At 40.3% G+C, this 26,123-nt stretch overlaps 2 protein-coding genes across 15 annotated transcripts in view; one reads left to right on the top strand and one right to left on the bottom strand.

The window, feature by feature from the left end:
- The window catches only part of EPS15L1 (epidermal growth factor receptor pathway substrate 15 like 1), a 52,588-nt gene extending 32,269 nt beyond the window's left edge, over positions 1-20,319 (top strand). For 5 of the 14 annotated variants that reach the window (XM_049807579.1, XM_049807576.1, XM_049807574.1 and 2 more), the window contains 3 exons: positions 4,547-4,752; positions 9,425-9,545; positions 13,567-16,974. In XM_049807579.1, the coding sequence (XP_049663536.1) occupies positions 4,547-4,752; positions 9,425-9,545; positions 13,567-13,667 (428 nt within the window). In that variant the 3' untranslated portion in view covers positions 13,668-16,974. The other 9 variants (XR_007506920.1, XR_007506919.1, XR_007506924.1 and 6 more) reach the window with 9 other exon arrangements.
- A 992-nt stretch (positions 20,320-21,311) lies between these two features.
- Positions 21,312-23,872, bottom strand: KLF2 (KLF transcription factor 2). The gene is made up of 3 exons (XM_049808871.1): positions 23,741-23,872; positions 22,652-23,543; positions 21,312-22,215 (listed from the first exon to the last, which is right to left on the bottom strand). The coding sequence occupies exons 1-3, from the start codon at positions 23,813-23,815 to the stop codon at positions 22,040-22,042; spliced, it is 1,143 nt and encodes a 380-aa protein (XP_049664828.1). The 5' UTR covers positions 23,816-23,872; the 3' UTR covers positions 21,312-22,039.
- Positions 23,873-26,123: the final 2,251 nt, after the last annotated feature.

Here is a 26,123-nt window from a genome sequence, read left to right as displayed (position 1 = left end):
GTATTGCCAAACAGTTGAGTTTGAAATACAGTGCAGAAATAGCCCCTGTTGAAGACAAATACCTCTTGAGTATTCTGTAGAAAATTGGTTTTAATGTAACTAACCTTCAAGCACGTTTTGAAAACTAGTAATAATTTTTCTGTAGGTTCCTAAAGTTCACAGTTTATGGAAGTTTCACTCTGCATCAGTGGAAGAGCTGGATAGTTCAACAGGATGGTGAAAAACATGCTGAGTAAGTTAGGAATGATTGGTAAAGTGCCAAGAGAAAGATGTGCTGGGAGGCACCTTACATACTGCACAGTCTCCGAAGTTTTCTAGAGTAACACTTCCTCTGCCATATAGAGAGGTAGGAACCCTGGTATTATACGTTCAAGTATAATCACAGGTGTGGACTTAATTCACACTGTCACTACTTATCCTATGTAGCATGACTCTGACTCTTAAAGCATATTTTTCACTTTAGAAAGTTTCCTGGAAGGGAGTACTTGTTTAGTGAAAGTTTAAAGTTGTGTCATCTCAACTCTGCCCTGTTTGCTTGTGATAATCCAGTCTTCAAACACATGAAAACATGCTGCTTCTCGTAATTCAAGAAGATACTCTTCTAAGCAGAAAGTTAGGACCATCGTTGAAACATAGAACATAGAGAAAACGATAAATGTTTCACTTCATTGTTTCATTGTCAATATCTTGTAATTCAGTAAGACAAATTCTGTAATTGCATCCTACCAGTGAGATTATATTTGCCTTGAACTATAGATCTCAACCCTAAAGTTTGCTGTGGGGTATGAAATTAGATAAACCCTTCATAAGGGTGGAGTTCACTATAAGTTAACAGCATTTGCTGTGGTAAACCATTTTGTTCATCATCTCTTTTTGCTGAAGTGAGCCCTCGGTGTGGTTTGGGTGCACCACTTGGGTAACTGCTGAAACTGCTGTGGTTTCAGAATAGGACCTGTTTTGCTTTTTTCTGAAGTTTTTTCCCTTGACACTAGTAGCAGAAAAATCAAATAAGTAAGGGTTACAACTGTTTGCCTGCACTTCTGTACTACCATACCTCAAAAACAATGAGCAGTATCATATAAAAATGTTTTTTCCAGTGAATATAAGATAAATACAATCTCAGTTACTCCTAAGAGTATATTGTGCAATATTACAATTTTACCAGTGTCCCTCAGTTCAGTTGGTGACTTCTTAATGCGGTGTGAGTATCTTTGCTTTACGTTATAGAAATACTGTACCCACATTCTTGACATACTAAACGTGGGAATGCAAAAATCTGTGTGTATTTAAGTATACACTTACTGCACTGGGAGATTCACACTTAGTATAAGCCAGCAAGGATGTCAGAAAGATAATTCTGGTGTCATTATTACTAATTTGTGGCTAATAAATGAGTAAATTCGAACATCTAACTGGACCAAACAAACTTCTGCCAGGCCTCAAAACCATGTTTGCTGAGTGTGGCAGGATAAAACAAACTATAAGCAATGTACAAAGCGTAGTGAAAGAGGGCTCGTTGAGGACTCTGTCATGAGTGTCTGGATTGGTGTATTCAGCATGGGCACTGCCCTTAAAATTGCTCTGCAAAAAATAAACCTGGCTTTATAAGGGTTTCCCTCTTTCACCTTTTCTTCAAAATAACAAAATTATAGTCCCTTTCTATTCTTTAATGTATAAAAAAACTGAAGAAAATGGCACTTGGGCCATAAAATGAAAATTTTCAGTAATATTAGCAGCAACTCTAGTATTCATGGTGACATTTCCTTTACAGCAAAGTTACTCTTTGTGATCTGTTGTGAAGATGAAGCACGAGAAACCCCAATGCTCTTTGGGTACGTTCCGAAACCACTAGGGGCTTCGTGCAAAAACATTAAACAGGCCACCTAGAAAAAACAGGTTTGCTGAGCAAATACATTGCAAACCCTGCATTTGTATTAAGTCACCAGTTCCACAAAGTGGTTTTGGCAGCAGCAGATTTAACCTAAGTAAAGGGCAGCTTAAAATGGGTCATTTTTGCCTCTATCAGTCAAAATTGGTTTGGGGCAATATAGGGTGAAGGATACTAGGGGGAACTAGTAACCGGCAATAGAGGAAGGAGAAAAAAAAAAATGTAGACGGCTCTTGGTTTGTCTTGACCTTAAATTAGAAATGCAGATACTTTAATTCTCTTTGTAATTTAAAATAAGTTGCTCTTTTATCTGGAGAATTACATATGAAATGCAGAGTTACTCATCTCTTACCAGGTTTGCTTAATTACCTAACACTGCATAGCTGTGACCAAAGGTGAGATCTCCTAAAGGCCATGGTGATGAGTGGGATGTCAATGCAGCACTCCATTTCAGAGAACCGAACGTGGCCTCTTGTTGATAGGAAAAGGCAGTTTGAAGCTGTGGTGAAGGAGGGTCCATGCTTGCGGGGAGAGCAAATGCTGCTGGTATTTCCTGTATGTTTTGTCACTTCCTTCCATGAAGGACAAATCACTGGTCTGATCTGCCTGTCTTTTCAAGTCCCACATGTGGTTGCTAATACGCGTATCTGTATATCCTTGCCACATCTGTTAGCCAGGATGGAGCATGTACTGAACCATCAAAAATAGTACTGGAGTGAACTTGAAGAGATCTCATTTATCCTTCAGCTTCGAGGCAGCTAAACCAGTGTGATTTCTAGAAACCATTTCTCAAACCTCATGGACATGGTGATGGAATGCAACAAATTGCCTACGCGGTCTTGAGTATTCTTAAGTTTTAAAAATGTTACAGATTGTATAATGTAAATCTCTCTTGGTAAACTCTAAATCCATTAGCCTTTGTCTTGATGGAAGATTTGCCTACAGGACTGTGATCGGATTTCCCTTGGAATACCCTTAAGACTAAACAAATCCAGTTATCTCCTACTGCTTGTGTCTTGTTTTCTACGCCTCTTTCTGTCTGCTTGTTCAGCTGTGGACTTTCTTGCTTCACATTTTCCCTAAAGCACAGTGCCTGCAGGCGGTCAGTGTATTGCACCCGAGGCTCGAGTCTGACATTAGCACTGCACTAACGAGATAAAAGTCTGCATGTTTCCTTCAGCTCCCCTCTAAACCTGTGTCTGGCTGAGTTTTTGAGGACTATAGGGTCCCGCAGCCCGTGCGGTCCATAAGGAGGTGCCACCAGCACGGTGCAGAGCCTGCTGTTGGCAGAGGGCTGCACATCTGGCAAGCTGAGTGCCAGGGAAGATGGACTTTTGGCTGGCCCCTGGGATAGGAGAGGCCGAGCTGTGATTTATCGGCAGGTGAAGGCAGGCTGCTGGGTAGGTTATTTATTTAGTGCAAGTTTGCTGGTCTTTATTTCTCTTTGACAAATGAGGATGTCCACAGGTTTGAGCAAATATTATAAAGTTCATGAGCAGCTACCAAAGTACATTCTTAAAAGCTGTCAGGCTATGTCTTAGACATGCCAAGTACATACTCTGAAATTTGGGGGTTCGACTCCATTTCTCTGTGCTTTCCTAGTATGTGTATCCTGATGTGAATAAATGATAAGAGTCCAATTAAATCATAGTTCAAAGAATTGGACATTTCAAAAAAAGATAGCTTTATTAACGCAAATAATGTATGTAATTCCGGTTATTATGCAGGAAGTTGTAAATATTTGTTTCTTTTAAAAATGTTTCTAGATTTTCCTTTATCATTTTTCAAGTACACATTATAATCAGGATTGTTCATCCGAGGAGTATTTTTCCTGGAGGCTGGATCATGTACCTGTCAGGAGCAAATGTTAATTTTTTTTTTTAGAGAAAAAAAATTACATTTATCTGTTCAGTTATTTGACCTAACAAAATAGTACTTTTTGCAAGGGGAATTAAAAATTAACCGTGGAGGTTCTAATTGCAACAAATAAAATATACAACCATTATTTATGAGCATACACAATAGTTTCTGAGATTTCATTTGTTACTGGGGTGGAATATAAGAACAAGCAGTCACCTACAAAAGGTGGGTTGCACAGCAAGCACCCCAGAACAAGGTGATTTCTTAACCAGTCTCTTTTCCCTTGTACGTGTGGTGGTAGAAGGATATACCAGTTCCAGGAAAAAAACCAGAATGCATGCATTCTGTAAAGTCCTAGATAAGTTGCTATTTAATTCTATTTAACATGATCAATTATTTATCTTTAATGATATATATTTTTAAGTATTTTGTCTTTTATATAATCCCAAACTTAAACTTGAAATGTCTCTAATCCTGGAAAAGGAACTAAAGTATACTTTTCAAATTCTTCTGACCAAATGTCTTTATATTGGGTTTTATCATTTAAAATCTTGATGGTATTAATATTGCAGTATGTATAAGTAAGGTGATGAATCAGTTTAAATAAAACAACTGTTTGAGATGATCTACATTGAGAAATGAGTACCGTTATATTTGATTAAATTTTAAATCACCCCAGGAAGAATGGATGATGCTAAAGTGTATAAGCACAGTTTCCTGTTTAAGGGGTTTGCATTGTCCATGGTAAGTAACTTCTCTTTTTCTCCTTTTGTTTTTTTTTTTTCCTAAACTTTCCAGGTAAAAGTACTCCTGTAAGCCACCTTGGGTCTTCAGATTTTCCCAAGCCCCATGATCCATTCCAGCCATTTGGGGCTGACAGCAGTGACCCGTTTCAAAGTAAAAAGGGGTTTGGGGACCCATTTAGTGGAAAAGATCCATTTGCTCCCTCCTCTTCAAGTAAAACTTCTAAAGACTCTTCCTTGGGGTTTGCAGACTTCAGCTCTGTAAGTTAAGTTCATTGTCTCTGAGCAAACCACTTTCTGCTCTGCTTGCAGCAATCTATTGGGGTTTTGTTTTAACTGCAAACCTACTGTTCACTGGCTTCTGTCTCTTAGTACCTTCATGCTGTCCTCATTGTTTTTGTATTAATATTTCTGTAATAAAAAGGCATTATTTCAATAAAAAAGAAGTTTCATACTAAATTTTAAAGGGTTTACTTGCATTTAAATTATTTTAGTACAGTGTGCCTTTACTCACAAATTCTTTGTAGCAGAATCTGTGTATTGTTTTTGTTGCATGGAGGCTATTTTGTAAACTGATTTTTGGGAGCCAATGATGTAAAGATTCAAAAACAATTGTTGAAAACATTTATATATAGCAATTTCACCATATCCACAGAAGCAAATCGTTAAAGGGCGAGATTCCATAAAGTATTTGTAATTGTTTGTAAAAAAAGTTCTGACAATCCTGTCACAATGTTTGCTGTATATGATGGACTGTGGTCGTAAAGATACATATACGAGACAGAGATTGAAAATTTAGCTGTTGAATTTTGTTCCAATTACTGATATTGTTGAAAAGCCCTTGTTAGACAAAGAAAACAAATATGTTTTGTGGAACCACTAGAGAAATGTCCATATTGCACTCCAAAAGACAGTGTCAGAAGGTTTGAAAGCAAAGCCAAGTACCCATTCATTAAAAAATACCAGGGTTTCTAAAAGCCTGGCTTTGGTTTTAGTGCTGGCAGTTATGTTATTGAGTTGGAAATCCCTGTAAATGTAGTAGTAGTGTGGTTCTTATTGCTTCCATGAGTAGATAGAAATCTGTTCCATCCACAGCCTCAGGCTTCTTCCTCCTTTCATGTGTTTTTGTTCTGTCACATTGCCATGCAGTAAAATTGCCAACTTAATCTGTTATTTAACTCTGACGGACACAGTTCAGTGTTCAACAAGTGGAGAACTTTAAGCTGAATCTTTCAGGTTGCTTATTTTTAATGTTTTTTTCCCCTAGTTATTAGTTAATAGTAAACGTGTATCACTTTCCTATTTGATATTGTTAGTTGAGGTCATCTGTGCATACTTTTAGCTGGCCTCAGTGCTTTAATTTATCTATGATACTGAAGACGTCAAAGTTCAAGGTACTATGTATGCTTTACCACAGTTAGTACTAGCCTGTTGAATTTGCACAGTTAAATTCTGTGATTGTATACAAAATGGTGACATTCTTAATAAAAATAAGACGCAAAACTTGCTTTATCTGAAATTTCTTGAACAACATCTAATTTCTTCTTTCAATGAAAGACAAATAATGGAATGGAATGACTGTTACCCAACTATTGTCGTCTTACTTTGCAGACTGCATTTCTTAAGTTAAAAGTGTGGCTTACACTGAGTTGATTGTATCAAATGATTAACCAAAATCTCTGATCCCCAACCCAGTGGGTGCTCTAGTGTTAAATTTGCAGTGCCATCAGGTTTTCGGGAGATGAGATTAACTTTAGAAGATAAGGAAAAAGTAGGAAAAATGAGATCTTGAGCAGCAGCCACTTATATTTACTATTAAGTGGCACTTCATCAAATGAAATAAATTTTTTAATTGGTTTTGTGAATTGTTTTCTACTGCTGTAAGAAAAAAAAAGTGTTAACTGAATTTGACTGAAGGGAGAGAGACTTGATCCCTGTTCTTTTCAGGTTTTTGGGTTGGTTTTTTTTCCTTGCCTATAACACAATTATCTTGCTACACTTGATAATTCCTAATCCTTCTGTATGAAGTCTTAAGTGTACTAGTTACCTTGTAATCAGCAAGAATATTGTGCTTCTCTTTGCCTGATGTTTGGGAAACTTTGTTCATAATGGAAGTTAAAAGCAATTTTACTTACAGAAGGATTTTGAAGTGTAGTTTGAGTCCATGGAATCTGATAACAGAATCGTAGAATTGTGTAGGTTTGAATAATTGAATAACCTGATTTTTAATTGGAATTCTTCACTGTTGCAAAGAAGTAACATGAGGACCTTCACTAGATTTTAGTAGCATTCTAGAAAACTTGCCTTTTTTTTTTTTTAGACACTGGCAAATTCATGCACCCAGAATTAAGTATGTTCTCATTGCATTCTTAACTTTTCTGCTGGCATTAAATACGACTCTTTGGAACAAAACAAAAGTCTTTTGGTAGCTCATATTTCAGGTATTTCTAGGTTCCAGCTTCAGTTTATAGAACAACAAGAAAAGCAATCTTTCCACCAACAGAAAGCATTTAAATTTCCAAGAAGCAGAGCACTTAGAACTAAACTAAAATTTTTCTCTTAATATAAGCTGGTAATTTAGTAAACACAAGTCAGTGCAGCTTTTTGTGTATTTGATTAGTTTTGCTGCAGTCTGCTGTTTTCCTCATTTATACCTTGGGTCTAGCTGTACTTCTGAAAAAGAAAAAAAAAACAAAAGAGGTTTTTAATGAAATTACAGATATGTGATATATATTTATAGACTTCTTGAAACCTGGACATATGCCAAAAAATTGTTACTGTATTAAATGACTTGTAATTCAGTTACATTACCTTTTTATAGGCAATCTGTGCAAGAATCAGTGGCATTAATGAACTGTTTTGTATTTCACTATCTAATGGTCAGAGTTATGCTCCTGAAAATTGTACTTTATGCTAACCATTTGTAATAAGGCACATCCAGATTTGTTTCCAATGAATCACTGGCCTATTTTTCCTTCTTCTTTTTTTTTTCTTTTTTTTTTTCTTTTTTTTTTTTTTTTACTCAGCACTTTTTAACCACAAAAATATAACTTGTGTACCATAAACAAGTCATAATTGGGACTCTCATGAGCTTTGGAAGACTTATCCTAAGATGTACCCTATATAAGTAAAACTGTTTTCTCAACATTAAAAAAAAAAGACACCCCAGAGGGTTTGACCAAAGCTTATTGTATTTCTGAAAATAGTAACTGTTATTCTCCATCCCAGCTATATGATCTTTTTGAATTCTTGGAATAAGTAGAGAAGTCCTACTCCTATTTGAGTCCATCTTTACTGTATCTTGAAAAAAGTAATTATTTAAAATCTTAGTAAGCTTTTAAATCTTATCTGTGAGCATTACTTAAATGAGTAATGATAGTAGGTTTTCTTCATTTTAAAAGTAAAAGGTCATAAAATTTGTGGCACTTATATTGTATTTCAATAACAGTGAATGTAAAGGTCCTCATCTTAATTTTGATAGCAATGAAAGCAGAGGTATTGTTTGAAGAAAAGTCATTCTAAAATACTCCCTTTTTTTGCATCAAATCATCTGAAAAATCATATTGAGAGAAATAAAATGAGGAATTGTGGGCATCCGGAAGGACATAGATAATAACTAAATTATGAGTAAGGGAGAATTGGACTTGGGTTGAAAGAAATTCAAATAGGCGCATTTATTTAAAAATACGAATTATAGATACAATGCAGAGTGGAAAAGGCAGGGGTGGGGGCCATCACATAGTATATATGTGGCCAGGCATAGGTCTAGCACTTAAAAGTTGCATTTAATACTCAGTTCAATATTTCAAGCTTGTGTGGGAAAGTGTAGCCATATCAGCTAGTGCAGTGGCATATTTTGCTGTGTTCAAAGTTACTGTGTTGTGGACCACAGGGCAATTTTTGCAGTATACATTCAGCTGAAATTGAACCTATAAATTCCACCTAGTTTTCTCTTCCAAAAATACCTCAAATAATATGTTTTCCTGAACATTCGGAAAAAAGATAGTACAAAGCAAATTTTGGAAGTGGGATATAATGCAAACATTGGCATGCAGCTGTGCGAACAATTCTGTTAACATCATCCTCTTCAGCGAATACTAAAATTAAACAGTCACAGATTATATTTGAGTTTTGAATTGTTATGATTTCAGTAAAATATTTTAATATTTTTGTGCAAAAAGGTTAAACAAGCAAACTTTTGCATACTTGTAAATATTGGAATATTATTTTGGAATAGTTTTGCTGCAGTGTACTTAAATGTGTTTTGGGAAGCTCAAGCAGGCTTAGAAGCTGAATGTTATAATGTGTTATATTTGCGTAGTGTTTTCTGCTGAGGTAAATTAGATTCTCTTACATTATTTCTTACTGGAAAAACTGCATGTATTTTTATGAGCAGTAACAGAAGCACTTCTTCTAACTTTTGATTTGGTGATGAAACTTCCCACAATCAGCAGTCTCCAGAGTCATTATTAAAGCCCCTCACCCTTCGCAGGAAATGCTACAATAAAACTCTCTGCAATGGAGTTGCATAAGAGTAAATAACTCTTGTTTTTTACCAGCTATTTACTATTCTTAAAAATGGATGTTAGGTTGCTATGGTCCCAAACCACTAACTTGCTTTTTTTGCGTTTGTGGAGCTTTTGTTTGGCTCCAGTCCTCTGGCTATTTTCATACAAAACTGAGACATGGATGCAGGGACGTGCAGCCCAGATGGGTTAGTTTCCTGGTGGGAGGAGGAAGAAATTAAGAAAATAAATTAAAGGATGAAGTGAGGAAATCAGTGAATTTTTATCTTAATCCAGAAGAACTACCCTAAGACAGCTTGGTGTACTTGATTCATATATTTAATAAATCTGATTCGTTGTATTTTTCACGTAGTTTCTTCTAGCTTTTTGGCAAATTTATTAATTTATTTTCCATTTTCATTTTTTAGTTTGGAAATGAAGAACAGCAGCTGGCATGGGCAAAGCGTGAGAGTGAAAAAGCAGAGCAAGAAAGACTAGCTCGATTGCGGAGACAAGAGCAAGAAGACCTTGAGTTGGCTATTGCACTCAGTAAGGCTGATATGCCAAACTCTTAAATAGAGGTTCTTTGGCTCCACCCTGTCCAAGTGAAACCTTTAAACATGGCTTTTATAAAATTACTAAATTCTTGGTTTATGTTGTGAAAATAATTTTAGTCACCTTCAACTCTAAACAAGACTGGCTGGTTACGTCAAACTGGGTTCTGTGTGGCTTTTCAAGTGCATAATATGCAGGAAACACTGTATAAGCTGTATTACACGTTCTAGATAAAATTTACTGCTTGTAAGAAATTTAACGTATGATCCTAAGATACTGAAAGCAAAGTTTCTTTATCTGGAAGACAATGTTGCATATAGTAAACTGCAACTTGTGAATCTGGCTTTTCTGAATTCCATTGGTTTTTTGAGGCTGCAGTATGAATTTCAAAGAAAATGTCATAAAAAGATAATATTTATAGAATTAGCTTTCACTTGTTACATTGATTTAATAATCCATGGTAGGCTAATCAGTATGTCATCTATGTCAAAGTCTTCAGCATAAATTCATTATTAGATGGTCCCTTTTTATCCAGGAGATGTGGTTCTTACAAAAGAATATGGCAATTTATATATGATGAATACAAACATAGTGAACTGTATAAAATAATATGAATTTGAAGCCTCTATGAATGAGTAGTTCTTCTAATTTAAATATTTGTTTGCATTGGGTTTTAATAATCGTATGTGATGTTGTAAAAGAGGGAGTTAATTCAGTTGTAGTAAATTGCACAACTAATTTGGTAATTAAACCATTAGGTAAAAATCTTGCTTTATCTCATAAGCAGATATGATCGCAGGGTTGTGATACAAGTTTGAGTGCTGCTTTCGTGTAAAATCAAGTGATGAAAGACTTACTGAGCTTGAGCAGTGTTCATCCCTACAACTCATTTTACCCTCTTTTGCTCCAACTGCCAGAACATAGACCGTATTATTTGTGTTATCCAATGGACTGGGTGAGACAGTCCCTGCCTCTGTTTCTTTAATTCCACCTATCTTATATTATGGGGTTACAGATCAAACATAGTTTAGCTGAAATAAGGCCAAGTTGAAACAGATTTTATTTGCCAAATACATGTTCGTGCATAAGTTATAGAAGTACTGGTAGTCTGGATTGGCTTTAAAGTACGGCTTGTGGTAGTAAGTCCAAGTAGGAACAGATTTTATATATACCTGTAGAACTCAATACTTCCACCTGGTAAGGATAACACAGAATGTGTTTTACATGTCATATATAAAATAAGTCCTTATGATACTTCTGAGAATTATTTACTTACTAAAAATGCCTTTCTGATTACAGGAATTCTAAAACTTCCGTTGACTTTGCCTTGGACTTTTATGTCTAACGAGAGTAGGCATCTAGCACAAAATTTTTAAAATGTCCTTAATGTGTATCTGCTTTCCTGTCATTAGTTCTGTAGGAATACAAAGCTTAATATTCTGTGGTTTTACTGACACGGCCCTTACAATGCTTTCTCTATTTTTTTGAAAATGTGGTATTCCTTCATCATCTTCAATGCATTTATATTTTTTACGTTCTTGCTTCCTTACTTTTATTTTTCACAATACAAAGATAGTGCCTGTTCACTGAATGAAAACAATCTTTCCCCATTCTGTTGTAATTGCCTTATTCCGGATGCTTTCCTTACACAGAGATAAGAATCAGATTGCATCATTTTAATCTTCTTAGTAGTTTTCAGCTCTGAAATGCAGCTAAGATGTGGCATTTGTTGTTTCAGGCATTTGTGAGTAGGTATATGGGGGAGCGCGTGTCTGTGTATGTACATGCACGCGCACGTGCCCACATCCATCCATTTACATAGGCAGCAATACATATGACAAAACTGAAACCCCGTATCCCAAAATGCAGTTTTAGGAGACACAGTTTGCAGTTTGTTGTGTGTCTCCTGTGCTAATGGTACTACAAATAATGTGAATCTTTAATTCCTCTCAACCATATAATGATCTTTAATACTGTCTTCTAATGACCCCTTTGGAATGCAGTAGAAGGTATTTCTAATTTTACAGAACCTGATTTGAAATCCCTTCCCACTGTGGTAATTTTTCTCTAAAATATGTTAGGTTAAACGATCAAACATACTAAAATGTCAACAAATTCTCTTTTCTGTTGGTGTACAAGACTTGAAGTCTCTGAGAGCAAACTTGGGTCTGTCTATAGCTAAATGAGATAAAACTTTTGCTATGAGAGCGCAATTTTCAAAATTGAATGGTTGCAGGATTCTCAGCGAAGTTAAACAAATTGTATCCATGTGTAAGATTCTCCTTTTCATTTTCATTTGGGCCTGAGTCTTTGTGGTGTCTCTTCTGCTACAGTAAAACCCCATTCATATGTAGTGCCATTTTAGAAAGGAAAACCACTTTTGGCCTACTGCTTGGATGATGTCGCTCCAGTGGGACAGGGTGGATGAGCTAAATAGCTTGATTCATTATCTGAGTTATGTACCATAACAAGACTTTCTGCTACTTTGTCAGTGCTCTAAAATACTGTAATTTATAATGCTTCTCAGGCAATGAGTCTGTGTTTTCAAGATGTTCAGCAGGAAGCCAGAAATGTGAATTAATCTAGCATTCCATATAGTGTTAGAACTAATTGCTCATTTTCCTATTTCCTTATTGACTCATTCTTCATATTTGCTTGGACAGTAACAGAAGATCAAGCAAATAAACAAGGACAGAACATGTTCTCTATGCACAGTGTATTAGATTTAGTAACCTTAGGTTTACTGAAACGCTCTTGATTCAAAATTTTAGACACTGCAGTAGAAGAAAACTTAGCTATGATTTCTCCCCATTGTATTTAATACAGTTTTCCATATAAAAAGGAAGATTACCCACATTGTTCCCTTACGCTTGTAACTCAGTGTTTTGTATAATACCTGCACTTGTTCTTCTAAGACAAAACTTTTATCGCAAGACATTGATCATCTTCTTCCTCCAGAACAGTGAAATTTAAAGCACAAATAGGGCTATTGCTATTTGGGCAGAGAAAATATGTACAATGCAAGATACATAAAATGTGAGTATACACAATGCATATACAGTGTACATTGAGATCCATATTATTTGTGTCTATGTGTGTATATATATATATAGTGTATTGTATAATGTAATAATAGTGTGTGTATATACTATATATGTCCACATACTATGTCTAGTATATAGTTACTTGTGCTGTACATAAAATGTGTATATACAATGAATATGTAGAATATGCATATATATTCTATATATTAAAGCTTGTGTGTATGTATGTATTCTCTAAACAGAGATGGATACAGAAATGGAATTTTTACAGAAATGCTGATTAGATCATGGCTCTTAGAATTTCAAAGTTCTGGTGAAAGAAAAAAAAAGGAGAAATGACTACTTCTAATAAATTTGTTTCAAGATTACTTTCATTGGCATGAAAAAGTGTGTTCACTAGCTGTGCCAAGTGTAAGAGAGAAACCTGGCAGAAAGTAGGTATCATCTGCACTGGATGTGATTTCACATTCTTTTGAGGTTTTAAAGTGTCTTTTTGAAATGTAGACTCAATTTCTGATCTTCTTGCATGTGATGGTCATGTGGTGTCATCTTTTCCTTTTTTCTCTAGGCTGAGGCAATGATTTTTCTCCTACATTTGTAGTTTCACTTCTTTGGTTGTTTGGGGGTTTTTTCCCCTCCCCTTTCTTAAAAACGCTTTTTAAGAAGCTGTTCTCAGATACACACCCCCCCCCAAACAGTCACACACTAAGGTGGAAAACATGTTTTTCTTGCTTCATTCCAGTTATATAGGTTGCACATAATTGTCATCTGGACTTCAGCTCTGTTTTTCCTCCATTTCCACCTAAGCTTTTACTTTAGGAGGAATGACTATCCATTGAATTCTTGGCTTTGAGCAAGAATGGAGGTGATTCTACTTTCTACTCGGATAAATTATTAGACTCTGTGGTACATTGAGCAATCACAAAGAGTTTAGTAGGCTTTTATAGTGGCACATGTGTGTTTTTATACAGAGTATCGTCACTGCTGGAATGACTCATGGAAAACCGTGAATTGCACACAGCACCGAGGCACAACAGTTAAAACAGGAAAGACGGACAATTATTCACGTTGAACCTACGCATGCAAACTTTGCGTGTAGGACACAGGTATTGAATTACCCACATTATCCTTTATAGACCAGTGTGTTCACATTTGCCTCGAGTGGTTTCCCTAAGTTATATTCAAATAGTCTTCTTGTAAAACATACCAGTCATTCTGCAATAAAAACAGATGCTCATAAAAATAGTACTTCTACAATAATGCTGTATGAAATATTTTTATATTGGCAAATATTTCCTTATGAAATCTCTGCCCTATGAAGATCATCAGTCCTTATGAGTTTTGTTTCATGTGACGTGCTCTGAAAGTGTAGGAAATTCCAAGCTGTGTCTGACTGTAACCTTTCTGTTTGTTTGTTTTAAATTCCTGTCTGTGAAATCTGTTGTCCGAAATTTTGTAGAAATTATTTTGTCATCTTATGCTCAAAGATAATGCACTTTTCTTGGATTCTTCTTATAATCCTTTTGGGGTTACTATTTCTTCTTTAGTGTTTCTCCATTGAGAAGAGTATTTATTCTGTAGAACTGAGGCCCAAGGAATTTTGGTCCAAGTAGAATTGTTGCTTTCCCTCATGTAAGAGTTTGATTTCTCCTTTCTTCTGCGTTTTATTCCTCCCTCTCAGGAATTTCATTTCTGTTTAATCCTCATTTAGAGTTGGAACTCTGTTAAAGTGAATTGATCTGTGCTAATAATGATCTAGTTCAAATATCTTCCTACACCGGTGGAACAGCTAAGTTTTTGTTGTGTGTCAACCATTGCATCTCTCTGTAGACTTCACAACAAACATCTTTTCTTAGAAAGGAATTTTGCTTGGAGTACGGTGGAATCATAGGAGATTTATTTTTAGAGCAAATATGTTAACTATTATTCATTGACACACCTGTTTTATCAGTTGATATACTGCTCTTTTTACTTGAAAGTTTTATAAATAAAGGCTAATTTGTTATAAAATGGAATTTTCATTTTTCCAACTTCTGCCTTCCCCTTTAAGTTTAACTTTGAAAGGAAGACTAGTGACAGGTTCCTTCTGCTGTTACAATTATAGAGTGCTCTTCTGGTGTCCCTTTTAATATGACATTCTTTAGTCAGACCTAAAAAAGGTGGAAACACAAAGTGGAAACTGCAATGTTGACCTAAATTTGACTAATATCTCCAAATATGTACAGTATTGTAGTTATATTTATCTTTCAAATATCATAACAAATTGAAAGGTATTTTAATTTTAACCCATCTCATGTGTTTATTGTTTAATATAATAAGAGAAATGTTATTGTTTAATATAATAAATGAAAAGTTACTTTTTGGAGCTCTGAGACTTTGGCAATCTTTCTTTACTTTTTTTTTTTTTGTCCGTGATTTCACAAGCTTTTGTGTCAAATTTGTGAATCTTGCTGTGAACAACTGCTTGATTCTCTGCGTGGAGATCCTTTTTCTTTTGGCTGGTGCCCTCTGCGCACTGTTTTCCCTTCTGTCCTTCCCCTTCTTCCTCATCCCGGCCACATTTGGTCTGTACAGCCCAGTCAGAAAATCCGATGCCGCACCCATTCCAAAACAATTTGTGTGCCGCAATGCTAAACATCCAGGCAATTTATACTGGGAGGGGTTCAAGAGATCACCAGAGACAAACCCTTTCTGCTTGCTGGAAAAACACACCTCACTATCGTACTATTCGACATTATTCACTTTGACTCATTATTCTCCCATCTGTTTATTTACTCTGCTTCTGCACACACTGGCATGGTTAACAACAGATTGCCAAGGCAGGTTTCTCTTGAAATTGCTCTCCAGCAGTATTTTTAGTACGTTGACATTTTGAAGCCAGGATTTGACTATAGTGTGTCACGGACAGGCACAACTTCCTACCCAACTTCTCTCGTCGTGTAATGCTCCTCTTTGCTTACAGAAACATGGGCCAACGGCTCTGTGTTTTGCTCCCACTCGAGTTTTTGGAGTCTGACATGCACAACGTTCTCATCCTTATGCTTTCCCAAATACTTCCCTAATCCGTGCTGTCCATGCCTAATGCAAAAGGAGTCCCTGTAGCAGGCATCGCGTGGAGACCACCAGGCTCTTCATTGGGAAGGGAAGAAAAGCGTAGGCATCCTCTTCGAGAAGGAACGTTTACAAGCGGAAACTCCAACGTGAAGGAACTCCCAAGCTACGAGCCCAGCTGTTAAACCTCTAAAAAGCAAATGTAGCGTTGTTGACTGTACCTAAATGTGACCCAAGAGCAGCTTGTGTTGTGAAAGTCTGAGCTCTTGGAACCCTTGCCGCCATCCCTATCACTGAAATTGCAGTCGTATTTTTCTTGGGGAGGTGCTACTGGGAGAAAATTGCTGAATCTCCTGTCTGCTGTATGTGACTATCAATTTAGTCACTCGGAACATCTTTTACCTCCTGGCTGGTTAGCATTTTTTTTACTGTAATGACTGCAATTAAAACTTTTTTATTGGTGCTGATACAGCATTTCTTATAAATGCTGTAGCCTTCCCCATTGATGAATTCTCATAACGCTCTTTGCCAGCTCCAAACATAATATATTTCTGCTGTTTAACTTCCCATAAATGTCCTCAATCACAGCTTTTCAGAAGGGAACTGTGCAGAGGAACAAGCCCTGTGCTTTCTCTGCCCATCTCTTGCACCCGAAGGAAGGGCACCCAGGCATCTTATACCCCTTGTTTTGTAAGTGCTGGTGATATAAAATCATTAATATATCAAGAACTACTTACGCTGTCATCACGCATGGGCTGTAAAAAAGTGGTTGTTGGGATTTGAGGAATTTTTTTGGGTGTGTTTTGCTTTGTGTTTAAGCCTCAAGCTCAGTAGCTTCTCACCTAATACATTAAATGTCACAGGGGATGTTCAGTGTGATATTCCAGATATTTCCTGATGACATAATAATAGGTCAGAACTTCAGGAATGCTCTGAGCTGTAAGAAGTGCAAGAAACTAAAGTAAAAGTGATTTAAAGGGATACCGTGTCTAATTATAAACGTGTAATAGGTAAGTTCATCTACAATTTCTGTGTTGCTGAATTTATGCTTACTACAAAAGGGCAGAACACTTTTGATTTGCTAAAAGGAGTTACAATTGAAGCAGGTAAATAATAAGCAGGTAACTAATGCTAACTATGGTTACAGAGGAAATGAGAACTTTGTTGCTCCTGCTCTCCTTGTGCTTGGAAGGGTGGTTTTGGTAAAGTTAATACATCTTCCTTATATGACTCATTTTTTGTGTCTACATAAAATATTACAAGATCAAATAATTGTGGCTGAAAAGTCAGACCTCAAAAGATTAAATCAAACGTATTTTCTGCCTAACAAGTTTAGGATAAATCCCTGCCTCCTCTGCGCGCTTCAGAGCACTGTTTTCGTGGCAGAGTCTATTCCCAGTCTCCGCCTAAGTGATGGGGAATTGGTTGTTGGGGATCAAATCGTACGGAGCTTTAAGGAGTCTCTGGAAATCAATAAATTGAACCAGTTACCTCTGGGGCCTGTGAACTGTGTATGGCTACGTGCTTTCGGTTGCTGGGGTTTGCCTTGTAAACCTGTTCCTTCTCCTCCAAATCTATGGGAAGCACGTTTCGGAGCGGAGTTGTGCCTAAGCCTGGGTCTTCGGTCATGGCAGAGGGGGGGTTGCTGCAGTGCCGGCCAGTTTTGGGAGCTCTAACCACTCTGCTCTTGGCACGCAGGATGAGTCCCGGGCAGGTGGGACCTGTTACAGACCCAGCTGAGAGCGGCTGCTTCAAGGACACGCGGGAATTTTAAGGTTTGTAGATGCCACCGAGTACCTTTTGGATGTTAGCAACGGGGAGAGCTTTCTCCCTGTTAAATTACATGGGGTTTGGACTGAATGTTCCTCTTTATGTTTCCCCCTAACACTGCTAGTTACCATAGCGATGGCTACATGACTTTGTTGTAGTTGTTTTATTTAAATATAGCAAAAGAAATTGCTAGAGCTTGGGATTCTGGCTTCGAAAATTCAATTTAAGAAAAGCCTAACAGCTACTCTGTGTTATAGGTGCATAAAATAGCTTTAGAAACCACAGAGCTTCTACCACAGAAAACCACAGAACCGCACAATCCTATAATTTGAAGAATGGACAAACTTTTTTTGGCACTTCTTGTGGATGGAGGACCAAAGTTTAGAGCGAGTCAATGTTTTCAGGCAGTTTGTAAACGGCCGCGAGTAACCAAGGACTCGCACAGGCTGAAATCCCCCATCCCTGCGCGAGGTGAGCTACGGCCAAAATTAAACCTTAAACTCCCCCCCCCCCCCTCCAGCTGCGATCGTCTACAAAAGTGCAAATCTCAAATGAACTTCCAGAAAAGCCAGCGGGTTTCTACTCCAGCCTTCCAATTCAGGGTTGAAAAAAATAAAAAAAAGTGGTTTGAAAGCACCCTGCCCACTTGCTGGCAGGGTGCTGGCGTGGTGCTGGGCTGCTTTTGCAGGGTGCTGCGTCTCCCTCGAGAGCCCCTTGGGGCTGCGGGACGCCCGTTCTGTTCTGGGTGCTGGTTCAGCAGCAACAGCCTCCGTGTTAGGGTGTTTTCTGAAGATGAGTTCCCATGTAGTACAGATTTAACTGACTCTTCTGAAGTCAGCAGGTGAGAGAAAAACCGTTTTCAGCGTAGCAAAACGCTGCGCTCTGAAACCCAGAGAGGAATTAACTGACTTTAAACAGTAACTCCTCTGGATGGTGTCTCGAGTTCAGAAATATTTGCTAAAAACTTTCACTAGGAACGTTGTGTAGGATTTGCTAGTTTCTGTACTTAATGTGCTCTATCTAATCTGGCAATCTATCTTGCAAGTATTGAGCCCATCACTGTGGTATCTTAAAAGAATACGTGTGAAAATCTTGTTTACAAGGGACTCTACATTTCCTCCTATCAGGTTCAACTACAACTTCTTTTTTTTTTTTTCTTTTCCCTAGTGTGTCACAATCAAATCCAGGATAGCTGCAGATGGAGAGGGCAGGTCTTTGCTGCATGATCCCCAGGAGACATCTGGGATTCGGGGTCTCTCGTGTTAATTAGAACAAGATTACTTAAAAGGTGATGACCTGATGGTCTGTTATTAGAAGACAGTGCAGAGCGTTAGTGATTTCCTGCTGGCCAGGGGAGACTTGGTAGATTGATAGAATCGTATTGACGCATCTTTGGATGTACTAATTTAAGGCAATTAAAAAAAAAAAAAAAAGAAAAAGAGAGTTGACAATTACTCATAATAGAATGTGAGAAGAATGAGATCAGCATCTCTTTCTTTCTGCTACAAGATTATCTCGAGATTCAAGAACCTGCAGTTTCCTGTAAAGATCACACAGAAATTATCGTATATGCCCTCCCTTAAACAATTAAAATAAAGTTGGTCATGAGCTTTTACTAGTGTTTTGGCCCCCCCGTCTCTCCCTACTTTGAGAGGCCCGTATTTATGTATTTTATATGTTGGGGTTTTTTCTTTTTATGTAAGAGGATGGCTTTGCCCTATTTTCTGTTGAGCCGCAGCAAATCTAAAAGCTCAGAGGACACAGCACACTCATTTTTACATAGTGAACAACACGGCGCAGAGCCTATATCTCCGCCGTTCGTCGTGATTTGAGCGTTGTTTGGTAACACGGTATCGTGCAGATAACAAAGTGCCTTATCTGAACAGGAGCAGAGGGAGCAGAGGTTATGACCTTCATAGCTTGACGATTCACTGGAGCAAGGGGAAGCTTGGACCTTCCCATGCAGAGGTACCAGAGGAGGAGCACCCGCTGCGGTGGGTGCTACAGAGGAGCCGCACAAGTGGGTGGTTTGGGGTTTTTTTTAAGGGTTGGTGGATGCAGTAACATTTCTCTCTGCGTGCAGGCACTGTGCAGCGTTCCTATGTGCTGGTTCACTGGCTGTAGCTGCCTTCCACCCTTGTCACTTGGGAGGGTACAGAAGTGGCCGGACCGAAGGCCACCCAGCCCCGTATGCGGCTTCTAACAGAGGTCGAGAGAGATGGCTGAGGACGAGCAAAGCCAGATGAGCATGTCGTGGTGCTTCCAAGCTCTCCCCCGCTGCTGGAGAGCTCTTGTCCGGGGACCTTCTCGAGCCAGATGTGGGGCCGTGCACTCAAGGGTGGCCGTAGCCACTGCAGCGAGGTGTCAAACCTCGGCGTCTTTTTTTAATTATGTTACGAGAGAGGGAATAGTTTAAGATTGCACTGTATCACTGAAACCTGGGAATGACTGAAAACATTGTCAGTTGTTCAGAAAGAGCAAGGGAAAGCCAGGTGACTATGGCAAGGTAAGGGTAAGGCTTAATGTAAAAAATAGTGTTCTTAAGGTTATAAACACCAAAAGACATGCTGAAATAGGAAAATCTTCGGCTATGAGGAAAGAGAAGGAAATACCTAGAACTGTTGCAACAATGAATGTGCTAATTTTAGAACATCTTTAAGTCATCCTCACTTTCTGGAATTGGATTGTGCAAGTTTTTTCTAGCAAATAAATGAGTTTTGTTTTTAATGAAGAAATGTTAAATCTCCCTTATATTTCACTTTGAAAGAGCTATAAAAGTGAAATGTGGAACTCATTCTTCCATGTCAATGATTAGAAGCCCAAAATACATCTGTTCCACATGAACAACTGCAGACTTTGCTTTCACAGAAGAATAGCTATATTTGTAGTTACTTTAAATGTATTCCTGTTGATTTCATTCTTGTGCATGCTAACTTGTAAAGTCAGAAAAATGTCACAACCTTGATTAAAATCAAGTTCCAAGTATCCAGATGTTAAGGAAAAATGCTTCAATATTAAGCTGAATCTGCATATTTAATTAACAGTGATTTTGTTCTACAAGTATCAAGGCTCACCACTAAACCATAGCTGTAAAAACAGAGGATCATCATCAGAGTTTCAGAGTAATTGCACAGATATATTACTTGGACTTATGTTCTCATTTACAGCTGTGGAAGAGCTTTTTGGGGGGCTCCATTTGACTTGTTGCAGCTATTTACTGCTATAGCTATTGCAGTATCCAGTTTATTTGAAATTAGTTTTCAGAATCTGGATTCCTGGCTAACTTACTTTCCTCCAGAATAGTTAATGTCTTTCTTAACTCCTGAAATCTAGGTGGGATTACAAACTATTAAGTGAATTTAAGTTTTGGGGAATGAGTTATGAAGGTATTTTAACCTGTGTTGTGAATTTATGTTTAAATTCCACTACTGTTCTATTGGAATTCTGCACTGAGCTCTTGAGAGCAAGGATAATTTATGTACAAGAATGCCTTAAAATAAGCCTCCGTAATTACAAAAATGCAGTGTTTAAATTTATAGTAAAAACCCACACACTGCTGGCAAAACTATAACTGCATCTGGAAAACATTAAGGATGCTATTAAAATAGTCTAGCATAAACTAGAAATGAGACTGAAATTACAGTGTTGCTTACTTAACCATTTTTAGGAAGTATATTTTGAATATGATCTACTTTCCTATTTGACTTTTTGATAAAACACCGCACTGTATCTTGTTTACTGCTGAGAATGAAGTATGTACTCTCTTATCTACTTTAGAAAAATCCATAGCTCAGATTTTTTTAAGGGTCTTCTTATAGTTGTCAATAATTTAAACCATAACCAGGTCCAGCCATCAGGGAAAAAGTAACAGGGAGATCTCAAAGGAGAATAAAAATCACAGCAATTAAAAACTTATTTTATTAAAAAGATGAAATGTTTTCAAACATTGAAAAATTACGTTTTTATAAAAACAGAAATAGGCAAAATACCCATTTGTCTTCTATTTACATATACAATATTTCTCATTGTATAAAATTATTTACAATATATAAAAAAATTACAGTAAAATAGGTTATTTTCTTACAAGACATCAAGCCCTGTACTTCTAGTGTAGATCATGGCAAACAAGAATATTATTGCACCTGTGAAACAAACAGTCTAACAATAGGAGTGTTCTCTTAGCCATGCCTTCAACTGAGATCTAAAATAACATCGTTAGCTACAGTAACATTCATTTAATCTCTTCTAGGGTCAACTTCAGGCAGTTTCCATACAAACATTGTCTCGTAAAGCTTAGGACTGGGCAGTTAGAATCAGAAAAAAAAAAACCATATTTACAGCTTCTTCTGTACAATCTGTATGGAGTCTTATGGAGTTTACCCTTCACAGAAGCTGCATAAATTAACCCCTGTTCTCCTGGCCGGGACGGCCAGGTTCACTGATACAGTCACGTCAAATTCTCTGCAGGAGATGACTGGCTAAGTCTCCTTGTGTCAAATCCTCCTCAGCTTCCATCGCTAGAGCGTCGGTGCCTCCCTACGTAGTACCAGCTACAAGTTTTTAACGCTTCTGCACCTGAGCAGTTAAATAATGTCCACTGTTCGCAGGTCAGAGTCTCTAGGGCTACATGTGCCGTTTCATGTGCAAAGCCAGGTGGTCTGACCTGGAGAACGCCCTGTCGCAGAGGTGGCACTGGAAGGGCCGGTGGCCGGTGTGCTTGCGATAGTGACGGGTGAGTTCGTCGGAGCGAGCGAACTTCCAGCCGCAGCCTTCCCAGTTGCAGTGGTAGGGCTTTTCACCTGTTGGAGAAATCACAGAGAGCGTGACTCAGCGCGGCACTCCCACGTACAGGCTGCATCCCCGTGCTAGGCGACCTTCTGAGTTTAACTCGGCGTACTCTTTTTATTTGCTACCAAAGCCCTTCTGCAACAAGATCCAAGTGCTTTTAAGCCAAAGTGCTTTTAAGCCAAACGAGACTGCTCTAGCAATTCTTTTACTAACCTATACCTGCAGTGAGAATCTTTCGAGAAAGGGCATTGGAAGTCCTTAGAAAAGCTTTGACCTACATCTAAGAAGGAAGACACTTAGACATTATAATCTGACCACCTGTCATAGCTCAACCACGACTACTCCTGGAGTTTAAGAGACTACGGGGTTAAAATACTGTTTTATACAGGCGGCTATCACAACCAGCAAGCAGCGTATCTCTGGATGAAGGCAAGCGGCCGTATTTACCTGTGTGCGTCCTGAGGTGAGCCTTCAGGTGCGAACTCTTGGTGTAGGTCTTCCCACAACCTGCGTAGGTGCACGTGTGAGTGGCCGTCCTCTTCCGTGGCCAGGACCGACGTCCTCTTTTTGGTTTGGAGTCCAGCAGCTCCAGAGGGGAGGAAGGAGGGGTGAGCATGCCTCTGGGAGCGGAGGGTTGTAAGGGCAGGTTGTCCTCAAAAAGGCCGAACTGGGAGGTGTTCTGGTACTGGAGATGGGTCTGCGGGTGGTGGAAGCCGGAGGCCGGGTGGTAGCTTTGCTGGAAGGACATGGACGAGGGGCACATCATCTGCGTGTGGCAGTCATTCACCATGAGATCATCGGGGCTCAGCGGGGGGGTCTCTGCCCCGGGGATTTGGGGGGAGCTGGCCACCCGGGGCTGCTCGTAGGCCATCATGCAGGTCGCGTTGCCCTCCTGCTTGATCTTTGGGCAAGCCTGGGGCACCAGACCCAGGACCGGTCCATAATTGTCCATGTCGGGTTCGGGCTTAATGTTCTCAACGAACTGCGGGCCCCCGAAGCTGGGTGTCACGAAGAACCGCCCGTGGACGTTGCCAGGAGGGCAGTAGTTGGAGTCCATCTCGGAGCGGATCATCTCCGGCACGATGCCGGCGTTGTAGGGCGGGGGGCTGCCCTGCTCCAGGGCACTGTAGCATCCCGGGGATGGGTTTGTCTGGTAAAAACCGCCGCTCTCCCCTTGGGCGGGGGGATAGTCCCCCCCAGCCGCTCCCTGGCCGTAGCCGTCGCTGCCCATGGAAAGGATAAAATCCAGCACGTTGTTGAGATCTTCATCCTCTTTGCGAGGGGAGAGGCCGCCCCAGGTGCCGGCGGGGGTCTTGGCCTCTTGGTCGCACTTCCACCTCTGGGGAAGAAAGAAAAGGGAGAAGGTTAGAGGTGGTGGGTTGAGGCAGGGGGTGAGTGCGGGGGGGTCGGTGGTGGGTTTGGGGAGAAGCGGGACCGCGACACCGCCGCCCACCCGTGCAACGAGCGGCGCCGGCCTCAGCGCGGGATGGCGTCGGTGGGGTCGGTGGGGTGGGAGCGGGGGGGGCCGAGACTCACTTCGTGGAGGGTTTTCTCGCGGCAGGGGCTGGCGAAGGTGGCGAAGGAGGGCAGGATGGTGTCGCTCAGCGCCATGGTACGGCCGGGCGGGACGGCGGACGGCGCGGCGCGGCGAGCCGCCCTCCCCACCTTATAACGCGGGCGCGGGCGCTCTCAAGCCAATTGCGAAGAGCGGAGGAAACGCGTCCCGGACGGGGCGGGCGGGAGGCAGCGACTCGGGCGCAGCCTAAATTTAGCCCCGGTATAAAAGGACGCGGCGGCGGCTGGTCCCAACCCGAGCGGGGCGGAGCGGAGCGGGGCCGGGGCCGGCACGGAACGGCACGGCATGGCCGGCGGGGCCTTCCTTCCCCCCCACCGCCCCCCGACCGCCTTCTCCTCAGCGCGGGGCTCGCTGTGGAGCGGGGACCCCCCCCCTCACGCCGCCTCGGGCCGTGGCCGCTGAGGAGAAGGGTCTCTGCCCCGGTGACGCTAAGGGGCCCTCATGAGCTGAGGGGGGTCTCTGCCTCCCCTGGGGACACTGAGGGGCCGGGGGGGGGGGGGTCCCAGGCCTGGGGACACTGAGGGAGTCTCCCTGACATGAGGTGGGGGGCCATGCACTGAGAGACGCTGTGAGGGAGCTGCTGTGGGGTGGGGGACACCGAGGGAGGGTCCCTGCTCTGGGAACACCAAGGGACCACCGTCCATGACATGAGGGGGGACGCTGAGGGGTCCAAGCTCCAACAGAGACTGTGAGGGATTTGCTGTGGGGTGGGGGACACTGAGGGGTCCCTGCCCTGGGTGGGGGGGGGACACGCTGAGGGAGACACCATGAATGAGGGGTTTGATTTCCCCCCCCACCTCATCCCTCACAGCAGCCGCCCCACAACCTGGCCTCATCGTCTGGGACATGCGGCAGGACCAGACCCAGAAAACGAGGGTGGGAGCGGAAGGCGTAACGAGCACAGCAAGGGAGGCAGATGCCCTGTGCCACGTGAGTAAACGGACCGGTGAGCCGGTAATGGAGGCCTCCGGCTCTGGTCACCCTAAAGGTCTCAGACCCATCTCGGTACTGACAGGAAAGTGTTTAATGCCACTCTTGTACGGTCTCCGCTGGAGACTTGCGTTTAATGGAAGGCCAGGTCTCTAGCAGAGTTTCCATTTGCCGTACGAAGATTGCCAAAGTCAACGTTTCCCTGTGACATTGTGAGAGAAATAATGCAAGTAGCTTCTGTGATCTCCTCTGGTCATAGCCAATTTATGGTCCTGGGCTGGATTTTTCAGAAGGGAAGACTGTTCTCCTCCCTTACCTTGGCCTCTAGCTCAGATGCCCAGTCTGAAGGAGCTATTCTCCAATAATTTTTGATAACGTGCCCCAGACTCCTGTTTTTGAGGATCACGGCTGCTTGGCAGTCATCCAAGAGCAAAAGAGCAAAAGTGGCCGTTCTTAAAGGAGGAAAAATGATGATCTATCACAGGACAGACTGATTCTTTGAGAGCCTGCTCAGAGAAAGAGCTATGCTTTCCCCTTACCTCCTCCATATTTCCTTTGCAATCACTTCTAAAAGGATTTCTAAGTGAGCTGAAGATCAGAAGAGTGCAGGAGAACAACTCTCACTTTTATGCACTGCGTGCCCCACGAGGGGAAAGAGTGATGGCCCTTGATGGGGTCTGGTTCTCAGAAGCATTTTGAGCATGTTCGTTAGAGCCCATCCCAGGCTTGTGGCTGTACGCAGCCTTCTCAGGAAAGCACGGTTGCTAGGGTGAGTAAATGATCTTTTCAATAGCTACACATGTTTTAAAATAATGAATGTCTCTTGTTTAACTTTCTATACTTCTTATTCTAAAAGTTCACAGGATGGCCAGGAGGAGCAGCCAAACTTCTGTGACTGGAGCAGAATCAATACACTGAATGCATGGTAACGAAGTACACAAAGATGTATGACTCATAGCTATGTAATGTCACACTTGTGTAATCTTTCAATGTAAACTCTTTTCCTCTAATAAAATGTTAGTAAGTGTACAATACGTATATATGGTGCTGTGAGTCAGCCAAGAAAATATACTCTGATGAATTCAGAATGAATGTGAATGTTCCCTTGATAACACACCCTGAATGTCTGTGTCAGTTTATGTGCTTGTGATTTCAGCAACAGCTATAACAAAATATTTTGTTTCTAGGATATACAACTGTACGTGTACATTTCACTGAGAAGCTCCAGTTGGATGCTGTCTTCCAGTAGGCACTGGAAGGACATTTGTTTATAGCACTGCACTGACTCTCTCACCTAACTGCGTTTTTTCTTTGCATAAAGGAAATGTTTAGTGGGTAGTGAGAAAGAAAGCCAAGTACACAAAATAATAAATTCACTGCCTTTAGTTTCTTTTTGTTTTCAAGCAAAGTGGC

This window comes from Accipiter gentilis, chromosome 8, assembly GCF_929443795.1.
Source record: "Accipiter gentilis chromosome 8, bAccGen1.1, whole genome shotgun sequence".
Classification (NCBI taxonomy): domain Eukaryota; kingdom Metazoa; phylum Chordata; class Aves; order Accipitriformes; family Accipitridae; genus Astur; species Astur gentilis.
Note: the sequence above shows the minus strand (reverse complement) of the source record. Positions and strands in the feature narration are given on the sequence as shown.